Source organism: Trachymyrmex cornetzi, unplaced genomic scaffold (genome assembly GCF_001594075.2).
Source record: "Trachymyrmex cornetzi isolate Tcor2-1 unplaced genomic scaffold, Tcor1.1 scaffold138, whole genome shotgun sequence".
In the NCBI taxonomy this organism is placed as follows: domain Eukaryota; kingdom Metazoa; phylum Arthropoda; class Insecta; order Hymenoptera; family Formicidae; genus Trachymyrmex; species Trachymyrmex cornetzi.
In genome coordinates this window covers 280,145-292,688 of record NW_017295960.1, presented here as the reverse complement: position 1 = coordinate 292,688, position 12,544 = coordinate 280,145, and the positions used below count along the sequence as shown (strand labels likewise).

Below are 12,544 nucleotides of genomic sequence, written 5' to 3'. Positions count from 1 at the left end.
AGTAGTGGCGACCTATAGAAATAATTAAAAATAGTTCAAGTTAAATATAATTTGACGTTATGAATTTAATAGTAGAAGGCAGAAAGCTAAATTATCGACTCGACAAGCGAGCAAGTAGCCACGAAAACACGCTCGATGTAAAACGAGCGGCCGAGCGTTGAACTACTAGACAGAATTTCACATTTCACACTTTGCGCATAAGTCTTTCAAACTTTTAACTATGCGAGACGCACGACTTTCCAGCTGCATCGACAAAACTTGGGACACTCTGCTTCATTACCAACTAACGCGAGTTACTTCCATGACTAAAGAACTTTCTGAGATATTTGCGACATCGTATGGTTCTAAATTCCGCATTAATAAATTCCGCGTATAAATAAACTTTTAATAGACAATTATTTATTCACTTACAATTAATTGACGACTCTTTATTTAAAGATATTGATTTTGATATAAACGTTACTTTTAATAATATTAATAACTCAGTCTTCTATATTTATTTAATCTACTTCGACCACGATATTTTTGAGATACTCATTTTACGCTCAAGTACCACACAAGTTCCGTCCGATTTTAACGACCCTTTAAACGTCGTGCGGCGAACCAAGGGAGGCCGCAAAAGCGATTGGAGAAAGCGACGGAGAAAATTGCTTTCGGGCAACACGGGATAATAGCATCCAGAGGCGAGAACATGGTGATGGAAAGCGAAAGAAAAATCAGACAAGATGATGCAGGACCGGTCGAGGATCATCGTGACCAACTCCGCGGGGTATCAGCAGGATAATAAGCAATCACAGGGCTGCCGAACCCGCCCGCGGGTGTTCGCACACTCTTTGCTAAAACGTTCGCATAATTCGTTCCACGATCGCCCGAATAATACTGGATGTGCCGTTTGAGGATCTGTCGAGGGATTCGAGCAACTCCGAATGAAAAGAATAAGAGAGGAAGGTCATTTTTCGAAGCACATTTGGAATTGGTAGCAAATCCAACATGTTGATGCTTACACATTTTACTGCTAAAGTTTTTTGTTTACTGTAACCTTTAGATTGCAAACAAAATTAATTTTTTTAAATTAAATTTTTTTAAATTAAAAAAGCAAAAAAACTTTGAAAACAATTGAGGAAGGTCACTTTTGGAAGTGACCTTCAAAGTTTTTTGTTTTTTTAATTAAAAAAAAATTTTTTTTTTGCAATCTGAAGGTTATAGTAAACAAAAAACTTTAGCAGTAAAATGTGTAAGCATCAACATGTTGGATTTACTACTAATTACGTTATGGCATTATGATCTTTACTGTGATTGGCCAATTAATTTATTGCTTACATTTTTGCTGCTTAAGTTTTTTGTATGCTTTATAATCTTTAGATTGCAAACAAATTAGATGTTAAAAAGTTAAGAACTCTTCTTATGCCCAATTTCTTCACTTCCAGATAAGTTGCAGATAACCTTATCCAGGAGATATTTCCAGTATTCTGGGAGATATCTCTAGGATAAAGTTATCTAGAGGTGAAGAAAAGAGGGCTTAGACTTCTAAAAATGTCATGGTTTTTAATTTTTACAACTCAAGGAAAGAAGGAATTACTTTTTCAAGTAATTGTCTCTCTACACGGAGAAAATTTTATATTTAAAATTACTATAATGTGGTAGTAGCTGCGGTCTTCATGTAAATTATAAGTTTAAATGCTATAGCTATTTTTTTAAAAACAATAATATAACGTAATTTTTACACTTTTTCATAGTAAAAATTTTTTATTACAAAATCAAATATACCTAGCAAATTTTGTTTGCGTACCATAGTAAAAATTAACTGTTTTCATGTTAGAATATGGCTTAACAAAATAATTACTTTATTTATGTGATAAAAATTAGTATTACCAAAGTAAAAGTTAAGTCGGAATCATATTGTCCATCGAAAATACAAGATAGTAAAGTCTAATTTAAAATTGTATTAAAACTTAATATAAAATTTTCTCCGTGTATTGACTGTCCAAGTTCGAAATCGATTTTTCCACGTCTTAAGAACAATTTTTATTTATTCTTATATCGAATTCAAAAATCGGTCGGAAGTGTTTCGTATTTGATTATACGTTATATCGGCGCTTCCGAGACGATTTATATCTCTCGCGGAAGATACGCGCAGCAATCATGCGACGCGGCAGACCGAAAAATTGAATATTCCCGAGCGCATTCGATGCCGATGCTCGAACAGTGAAACTGATCCCGCATTTTTTCCGCGTGTTTCCCAACCGTTACGTTGTCTTTGCGTAATTGTGAGAACAAATCGACCTAACGGTGACGAAAACCACTAGAACTCCCATCTATCGACTCTATACAACTGTGACATCGTTCTTTAAATACCTTTATGGTCTAACATTAATGTTTCCGGACTGCAGCAACAAAAAACACAAATATCTCACGTAATAAATTGTTATATTTTATTTTTCAAAGTAGTCTCTCATCAATATAATTTACATACCTTGGATTCAAAGACCTCCAAACTTTTTTTAAAGCCGTAGTCGGAATGTTACTCAGAACACTCGTCACGTTCCTCTGAATATCCTCGACGTCTTAAAACATTTTTTACATTTTTGAACTCTGAGAACAGCTTGAATTTAAAAAAAGCCAGATTCAACTAATAAAATGGCTAACTTATCATGTGGCCAAGAAAGAGATTGTTAATCTTAACAATCCCTTTCTTGGCCAAAAATAATAATTTTTTTGTACGTAGCAACGTTGTCGTGCAATTTCCTTGACCAAGAAAGAGATTGTTAACATGGATGTACCAGGATTTCAGTTGGGAGATAAAAATTTATTTTCGCACAATTAAAATATTTATAATATAATATATTCTAAAGGCTTAGGGCGCTCGCACGATATGCAAGAGATCCGGGTTCGACTCTCGGCCGAGGTAATGTTTTTCGCAATAAAAATTAATTATTTACAGATTTTAATATGTTATTCATCATTATTAAAATATTTATACTAAGAATCTTTATTTTAAACCGCATATGTGAGAAACACAATCAATACTAGAACTTAAAAAATGCCTATTACGATCAAAGCTGGATCTTCATTGCTTTAAATAATTCAATCTTGAATTACTAATATACACTATATATGTACTTGCATATTTATAGTTCGGAAAAACAATTCGGCGCTCAGTTTGAAAAGACTACAATATGGTATATATGCAAGTACATATATAGTGTATATTAGTAATTCAAGATTGAATTATTTAAAGCAATCCAGCTTCGACCGTAATAGACATTTTCTAATTTCTAGTATTAAAATATTTATATTAAAGTCTTTGATTTTCAGCTTTCTCACGAACGCGTGAATTACGAATTTAACTTTTCATCATAAAAACGATTTTTATAATTTAATTATTTTTAAGCCGTAGTGTTGTGATCGACCTGAGTGGATCATAAATCCATAAGGAGGACACAAATTTAATTGTTTCTCTTTGTCAAAATTTAGAGAAGCAAACGCTTTTTTTCCTGCCAGCCCTTGTGTATACCCATTTTACTCACCACAACTGGCTTTTTCAAATTTCATGCTGTTTCAAAGCTCAAAAAAAAAAATCATGAAACATTTTCAAGATATAGAGGATATTCAAAGGAATGTGATAAGTGCTTTAAATAATATTCCAGCTATGGACTTTAAAAAATATTTTAAAGTTTTGTATCGAAGATGTGTGAAGTATATATTGATGTTATAAGGGACTATTTTGAAAGATAAAATATAATATTTTGTTATCTGAAATGTCTCGTGTTTCTTCATTATTGTTGTAGTTCGAGAACTTTATTGTTAAGCCATGTATGTGTTTCTTTTCACGACCGATACGTTTTAATATTAATCAAACTGCATCTCACGAATTTATCAGCATCTAAAGAAAGTGTTATAATGAATGAAAGATTTTCTCAGTCCCTTTCGTGACCATCTACCAAGCGAAGGATACAGAGAACGACGACTTCGTGCCAACTTTAATTAACGGAGCCAATTCGTGTCATTATGTGATTATCGCAATAAGACGACCCGTTACGCACAAAAGACATCGTCGAAACCGAGAAATTACCGTTCGTCGAGGATCGTTAGCGGTCTTCTCCATTCAAGGTACCGTAAAGTTTCCGCTATCGAATGGGACATGAAACTTCACGTGAAGCCAATCACACGCATAACGATCGGTTACGAGGAACCGGCACAACAAAGCGCGGGTATGCATAATGCACTCGGTGACGAGTGCAAACTTCCGCTGCTTTCCGCAGAAAAACTTGCCAGATATAAATTACGGCATCTCGGAGAATCTCGACGGGATGAAAATGGGGAAATTGCAAAATGCCGAGTGCGGGCTGCTCGAGTTACGCATTTATCACAAAATAAAATTTTTCCTGCGCTACGATGGCATTTCCTAAGACTCGGCTTCACGTGTGACGCATGGTTGTATAAATTCCAACAAGAGAGAAGTTCCCAATCCTGCTCTGGAGTTTCCAAATTCGAATGCCAAATCGTCTCACAGTGAGACTCTCACTTGATATATGGGCGAAGTAATTATGAAGTAAAATAGGACTGAATTAAGTTTAACGCACAATATTTCATGGACAATTTAACGCGGAACTTTTATGATTCCGCTGGAATTTAGACACGTCGACTGTATTTACACGGAAAAGGAGAGATAGAGGCTCTACCCACGAATTGCGTATGCATAAGAAATGCGTAACAAGTCGAAGGGATTTCCAGGTAGTCGACACATTCGAGCCACGTGAGCTGAATGCATTTCACTATGTCTCACTCCAAGAAAGCGTACGTCGGATCTTTCAATATCTTGCTTTGAAATCTGTTTCTGCGAAGTGAAATGTGGCCGCTCGAGACAGACACTAAATTGTAATTTAGCTGTTGATCGCGGTCACACCGCCCCGGCGATAAATCTGGAAACACCCACCATGATACGCAGCATTCGTGCAAGATAACAGTAATTTATAAATGATATATTATACACACACACACATACACAAGTTACACATAAATTCGCAATTTATTGATTTCGGTCATTAATTTCCAACTAAATTTTGGTCACTCAGCACTTAATTATTTTAAAAGTACTTTTACAGTAGCGAGCAGCGAAACAGTTAGAATTTCGTAATTAAATAGAAGTGTCATAATATATGAATTTCGCATTAATTCATAATCTAATCTTCATATTTTCATGAATATCAAAGGAGCGAAAATTTCTCCTCGTTTCACGGCTTGCTTTAGACGTATTAATTAAGACGAGACAAATTTTTTAACGAGAAGAAATCCGTCCGTATATCCGCGATTGTACTAATTACTGTAATTTTGGAGTAAAATGCATATACAGAGATACAGGAAAAAGTACGTGCAAATAAATTATGCGTTATATTACTTTGAAATGATACTTGTGTCTCTGGAAACGGTTCACGGTACAAGTTTCTTCCTCTGTTGTTAGCTTCATAAGCAAGGCGCGCATTAATTATAATTCAATCGAAGATGCATCACGTCGTAACGACGATAACGACGACAAACTTCGACTATTAGCCGAACGGGATTCGCGGGAAACGAGGAGGACGAAGGCAAATCGCGATGTGGCATTCAAAGGAGACAGGAAGAAAGGATCGTCTCCTGAAATGCATTATGCATTCGGCTAGTTCCTCGCTTCAACCAAGGAAGGTTGAAGGCTTAATTAGAAGGCAGACTAGAGGAAAGCAATTAAACTCACTGCATCCGGGGACAGGAAAAACAGATCGCGATATAAACGTCGGTGCCGTTGTTTGACTGGCGTTCGCTTGTCCGTTTGACGATCCTTAGCATCCTTTTACCTTTAAAATGGTAATTACACGCGAAACGACAAATCGGCTAATTTTACTGATTTTTATCATAGATCTCAATTTTAGATTGTTTTGAGATTTCTACTTTTCTACTCCTACTTAACTTTCATCTGCTGTTTGAGTATTTTAGTCTAGAACTTAGAAAAAGTTCGTTTTTTTATAAAAAAAAATATTTAGAATCTCAAAAATAAATTCCTGAAAAAGATTTTATTGATACTCGTCAAAATAGCGAAGACATATTTTTAAATTGTAACGCACAACCGTTTAATGCGCTGTCGACAGCTCAAAGACAGCTGTTTCAAACCTAGATTAAAGAAAAATAAAAAATATGTTAGAAGATTTGTTGGATGATCCAGTATCATCAGTATAGGAGATAAACTTATATTTCTGGCATTGCAACTATATTTGAAATTTTAAATGCGTTTCTCTCAAAATCGTATTTTTCAATTCGTTTGACCCGATTTCTTGGAAATAAACCCATCAACTGTAACTATTGCGTATATATAAAATACATGTCTATTTATCGCATGAATTGGGATATTTTTACGACATCTATATATAAATCAATTATTTCTTCATAGATGCTAAATTCACAAATTTTGTTAAAAAATCAATACTTGCACGAACGGTTTTGCTAAAGTATCTAAAAATTTAATTAAAAACAGATCTAAAAATAATTTTATTGGACTATTAAAATAACTATGTGAATGTTTAAATTGCGCCAGATGGCCAGAAAATTTGATTATTTTACTTAAATTTCGATTAAAAAACACAATTTTTTAATAAAAAAATAAGAAAGTTTTTGTTAGTCATATATCAACAAAATAAATGGTTACATGCAAAATATTTCTCTCAGAGTACAATAACTCAAAATCCTTTTAAATATTTTGTTTTGGTTAAGTTAGAAAGCTACAATCATATCAACTACCGATACATGTTTTTTTTACATTTTGTTTTTAAATTCACGTAACATAAAAATTAATGAATATTTACAGTCATTTCAAAATTTGTAGTTTTACTAAATATGTACAAGTAGATGTGTGAAAGTAAGTAGAATATGTGCAGTTATTTTTTTTTAATGTCCAGAAATAATTTAATAATAATTATATAAAATATAATAATAATAAAATAGATAGATTATATTTTTTTCGCGTTCTAGACTAAAATACTCTCTTAAGACAAATTAAATTAGAATAACATTTAATCCGTAATTCTCTCGGATATACCTGTAAGTTAATAATTATTTTTCAAGGAAAAACCTCGTACAACCTGTGTGTATTCAGATCAACCGATAATACTCGCTTCGCACGTAACATGTATGTTGCACTGGGCGTATATTTTTAATAGTATCGACCGTCATGCACGATCCATTACAGTAACATTGGAATTCTGTATAAATATCCATATAAATTTTGTTTGAATAGTCACGTTTCGCGGTATTTATGCAATATCCAATATTCTATCCGTGAAATCCAATGCCTGGCCATCAATATCTATTGCATGAATATTCGCTAGTCGTTTAAAACGTTCAATAAAGTGTCTTATAAAAATGATCAAAAAAACATGAGTCAAAATATACGTCAAAAATATTTTATATTTGGCATGTCAGATCATTTTTCACGGAAAATACATATGACGTACATATAGTGAGTTAATAATTATTATTATATTATCAATAAAATAATAATTCTAAAGACGTAAAAGAATAAAACGCAAATTAGTGGGAAATGTAGCAAATTAAATTTACTTATCTAATTCAAAGAAATAAAAAAACCGTAAAAACTAAAAAGCCAATTAACTCTGTGTTTAACTTGGTTTTTTAATGACTTTGCGGAAACTCGCTTAATTCGATAAAATAAATCCCAATTTTCTCTCCTTAAAAAAGAAACTGTTATTCTGTTTGCACAATTATTTAGATTTCTAAAAATAGGAAAAAGCGGAACTGTCCGGTGGAATATCTTACCCACCCCACATGCGCCATTTCCTATCCCGTTGTGAGAATACTATCACCTGATACACCTGTTCCTGCACTACAAGGGCTTCTTATTTACTTATTCACGAATTATGAAGCATTAACGAATTCATCAACGAAAATTCCGTGTCGCACGTTCGTCAAACCGGCGTAAAAATCGACTAACTCCTCTATGTTTGCGAGATGACGAGGGTGACGAGGAACTGCGTCGACGCCCCCTCGAATTATCAGCGTCAAACAAACCAGACGCTCGTGTTCTCGGCAGCTTGACAACGGATATTAACCCGCTGTGCATTCCGTCGTCGGTGTCGTCTGTGTAGATCGTAATTGACGAGCTGAGAGTAAAGACGATGCAGCGACGGGGACGAAGGGTCTACCGATATCATTTGATAAATTTAAACGGCGGATATATTCCCATACGATAAGCGGGATTCATCAATGATGACTGATACTCCAATCTTTTCGTTAGACAATGTCCTCTTTATTTATGGAACCCTTCAATTCAGTCTGTTTAAACTCGCTTCAAGTGCTTGGCGCGTACTCAAGAAATCAACGACGCCATGTGACTGGGATTGCACGACCCTCGATTATTTATATCGTTTAAAAGAGAGAAAAAGAAAGAGAGAGAGAGAGAGAGAGAAAATTATCAATGTGATTCCTTGAGGCAAACAAGGTGAAGGTAAAATATTATGTGAGATAGAAATTTTGTATTTCATGAATTTCTGCATCTTCCACACATGCTAGATAAACAAATAGCGAGGAAAGTGAATTACCTCTAATTCGTTATGATAATATGATCTTAATCATTCATAAATAACGTGAACTAGAAATTTCTTCTCTTCTTCGCGTACAATAAATTAAAAGCCAAATTCCTGTTGCTGTCCAAAACAGAACAGAATATAAGGCCGGATTAGTTGCGATGAAATATTCGTATCGGTAACCGCGGCCATGAATTCGGTTACTAATAGCCATGGATTACGTTGTAGGCTAAGCTAAGTCTCTAATTAATTTCTACACCCAATTTTCCGATCCGCCGCCGTGATTTATCATTGCGTTAGGTATTGCGGTTCACGTCGCGTTAAATCACTTGCACCCTCGAGAGCCCGAAGATACCGCTTTAATCGCGATGTTTTTAACACGACGATGAATAATGGGATAAACCTACTCTTGATGGTATAACTTCGCGCAATTCTCAACGCTCGGGACCTATTCACGTGTCGGAAATTGTTAGTGTGAAAGCGAAAACGCGTCGGTGAGGTAGCTCGTTTAAAAATACAGCACCGTCGAGCCGGTGTGCGGCGGCGGAGGTTCTTTCGCCTGCGGATGTAATTTCAATAAAAGCACATTTTGCGGTCATCAAGTTCTTTGATGTTCGCTCCTCGATACCGTCACTCGGTGACCTTCGATCGATGAGCTTGCACGAAGCTTTCCGAATTCAAAATAGCCACGCCGGTCGACGCGTCTCAAGTTTCTCTCGTGCATCCTGAATATTCTACATTTGCCTTGCGATAGTAAAGTAAAACAAGGTTCGAAATAAGGGTATATAAACCGAGATAAAATCAGGAAAAGTTTACTTTTCGTTATCGTCGTCTGTCGTCAGTCGTATTTTCTATTTCGCGTGTTAATAAAAGATCTTTGATTTACATAAAAGGATCGATCGATTTCAACGCCGGGTCAAGCTGATCCTATCGATGTTACCTGCAAGTCGCCCGATAATAACCCCGCACAATAGTGACCCGCACTCGGCTTGCGATCGATCGCGCTACCGTTTTTAACGACGTAAATTCACTGCGCTCTACAAAGCGAGAATAATCCGTCCTTTTGGCGATGTTAAAAAATTTCCTTCAGCATAAAATAAACAGCTATCGAGTGAATAAAAATGAGTAGGGGAGAAGATGAAAAACGGGATGTGAAAATATAGTTGGAAACAACAAGAGATGCAAAATTATTTCGAGACTCTCGATATTGCGGCGAACATGTTTTCCGATAAAACTGTATTATCTGGAAAAATTCGCGTATTTCTTTAGTGGCAATGTGATTTGCAAATTTTCAGAATTCGAAGATATATTGTAGAAATATGTTTTCAAGTAAGAAACAAGGAAACTCCGGTCAATTATGTAAATACCTATAGACAGTAAATAGCTTGTTCTTCCTTTCTGACTGCACTTCTTATTCGTTTTATTCTTTTTCCCCTATTTTTTTAATATGTACTTCTTTCATTTTAAGTATAAGACGTGGAAAAGTATGAATCAAGTTGATGAATGAAAAGGAGAAAAAATAAAATAAGTAGAAAGATATTTTATTTTATACCTAAAAGCTTTCATCCGCTATTTATCGATGACGTGTGTTTAAAAGTAGAACACGTTATTAGCGGAGGAGCTAAATTGCAATATAAAATTACACATGTTCAATAATTACGAAGTCAATCTCAAACGGTTTTTAGCGATAACGTTTCCACTGGAAATCCAATATTTTTAATTTATATTAATGTTCTTAATTATTTTAACATTGGGAATCTTCGTAGATATTTCAAGGTAAATTTTTGACGATTCATTTATGAATAAAGAACTTACATTTTGACATTTCAATTAAGGGCAACCGATTTTAAATTAGTTGAAAACTCATTATTAATCTTACGTCCCGATTTTCGAGGTATATCTATCTATATTTACCGTTGCCGGCTATACATCTTTTAACATGTTCAATTTTACTTCTCGTTGATACCCGTCGTTATCTGTCTTGCTCTCTAAAAGATTATCAAAAAAAGGTATCAAGTCCGATCTCCGCAGCGAATGAACCTTTGCGCACTTGCTCGCATGTCATCCGCCACTCACCGTGTATTTCCTCCCGTATTTTCCTTTGGACTCGTTTTACTCGATTGATTTTCCGGTGAGCTTTTCCCCCTGCCGGTGGGTCACCAACAGTCCGGTCTCTTGTCGCGGCGTCGCGACGCCCGTCACCGTCCCACACACAATCGCATACTTCTTACCTACAAGTGAAAACTGTTCGCGACAAGACGCGATCGCGTAAACGATCGCGAGTCGCTTTTTCCGTCGGGAAAAAAAGAAACTGTCCCGTCTAGCCGCGTGTATTTTGTGGCTGATGGCACCGAATCCGGCCGGTTCACTGAGCGAGGCAGACCGGCCGATGCCTAGGACAATATTAGAATCGGGATCTCTCGATGCGGTCCGGTGTGCTCTCTGCGTCGCACTTTCGCCGGATTCTACCACGTCCGTCTCTTTCTCGCACCTCTCGTCTTGATCTTGGTCCATCCCACGCTCCCCTGACTCCCCGAGGCTCCTCATTCTCCCCCGATGTCGAGCCCGGCTCGACGTAATCCCACGTCATCACGCACGGACGTTACACACGCGTGCAATCTGACACGCATCCCCGTCGTAAATAATTCAAACTACGTTGCTATCAATTTTAATGTTAATACAACAAAATTATTATTACTACAGTGGAAAAACATTTACTAAATCTTGATAATATTTCTTTGAATAGTACTAAGTCAACATTTATTTACAGTAGATAAATATTTACAATAAAAAGAATAATACACTTACAGAAAAAAGGAAATTTCGTGTAACGGAAGCAATTTCACACAGGCACATTAAAAACATTTAATGTTGCCAATAAAAATGAAGTTACAATTTAAATTTAATGTTCACGTATTCAATTTCAAGCAAATGTATGTAAAATTTTATAGAAAGTGCATTAAATTTTATCTGCGTGTACAAAATATACTTTTCAGTTACAGATACATTTAATGTAATGTCATTGAATTAAATTTACCTCGCTTAACTTAAAAATACATTAAATTTCATGACAACATTTTCAATATATAGTTAAATCAAATTAATGATTTTTGTATGAAATAAATGTATCTTTACATTTAGTATAAAATATTTATTTAGAACTATTCGATATTTATTGAATTTTTTTCAGTGCACGTAAGAGGATAAAATCGATATCTTCTTCGAGGCAAAAATCGAATTTCTTAAAATCATGAAATCCGCTTTTAAGTAGAAGACATTTCTCAGGCGTTTCGTTGTATCAACCATTGGCTTTGGAGCTACTGGACAATTACGTGAAACAAGACGTCTTTTCTTACATGACATACAATACGATCGCGGTCCCTTACATGAAGCCTTCTTACGTTTCCATTACACGTCGCACGTGCGTGTGGAAGGCGAGCGCACCGGCTCGCGTTCCACTTCAAGTACACGCGCGTGATACTTTATGCGCTAGTTATCGTTCAGTATATGTAATATATATACGATTGCGTATCGCGACGTTCATTCGATATCGTGGAACGCACGCACCGCGACACGACCTCGATCGAGAGTTATGAAGGTAACAATCCACGACTTCTAATCGCAAGGCAAACGCTCACAATTTCATATAAGAGACCCCCCAGCAGATGTATAGCGGTATAACATTGCGATAAATTGTACCGTGAAAATTTCAGGTTAACGATACCAAGTGCATACGAGATGAAACGATTCCACACAGAAAAAAAGTCTATTCTTAAATCAACCATAATATACTCATATATAAGCAAAAATATTATAATCTTGCTTCAGAGATATCAAGTTTGATATGATTAAATTTGTTTTGATGCAAGTATTACTTTGCACTTAATTCAAAACTTGCTCAATTAAAAATCTTATATCAATACGAATTCAAGACTAAAATTTTTAAAGCAAGATTACAATATTTTTGCTTGTAT

The 12,544-nt window shown here is 35.4% G+C and overlaps 1 protein-coding gene across 13 annotated transcripts in view; it reads right to left on the bottom strand.

The window, feature by feature from the left end:
• Positions 1–12,544, bottom strand: part of LOC108770948 (Cbl-associated protein) — a 104,185-nt gene that overhangs the window by 62,752 nt on the left and 28,889 nt on the right. The window contains exon 1 of one of the 13 annotated variants that reach the window (XM_018522734.1): positions 7,804–7,836. The exons of the other annotated variants lie outside the window; for them this stretch is intronic. Within the exon in view, the coding sequence (XP_018378236.1) occupies positions 7,804–7,821 (18 nt within the window). The 5' untranslated portion in view covers positions 7,822–7,836. Of the gene's footprint in view, positions 1–7,803; positions 7,837–12,544 lie in introns of those variants that run through there. 13 annotated transcript variants of the gene reach the window in all.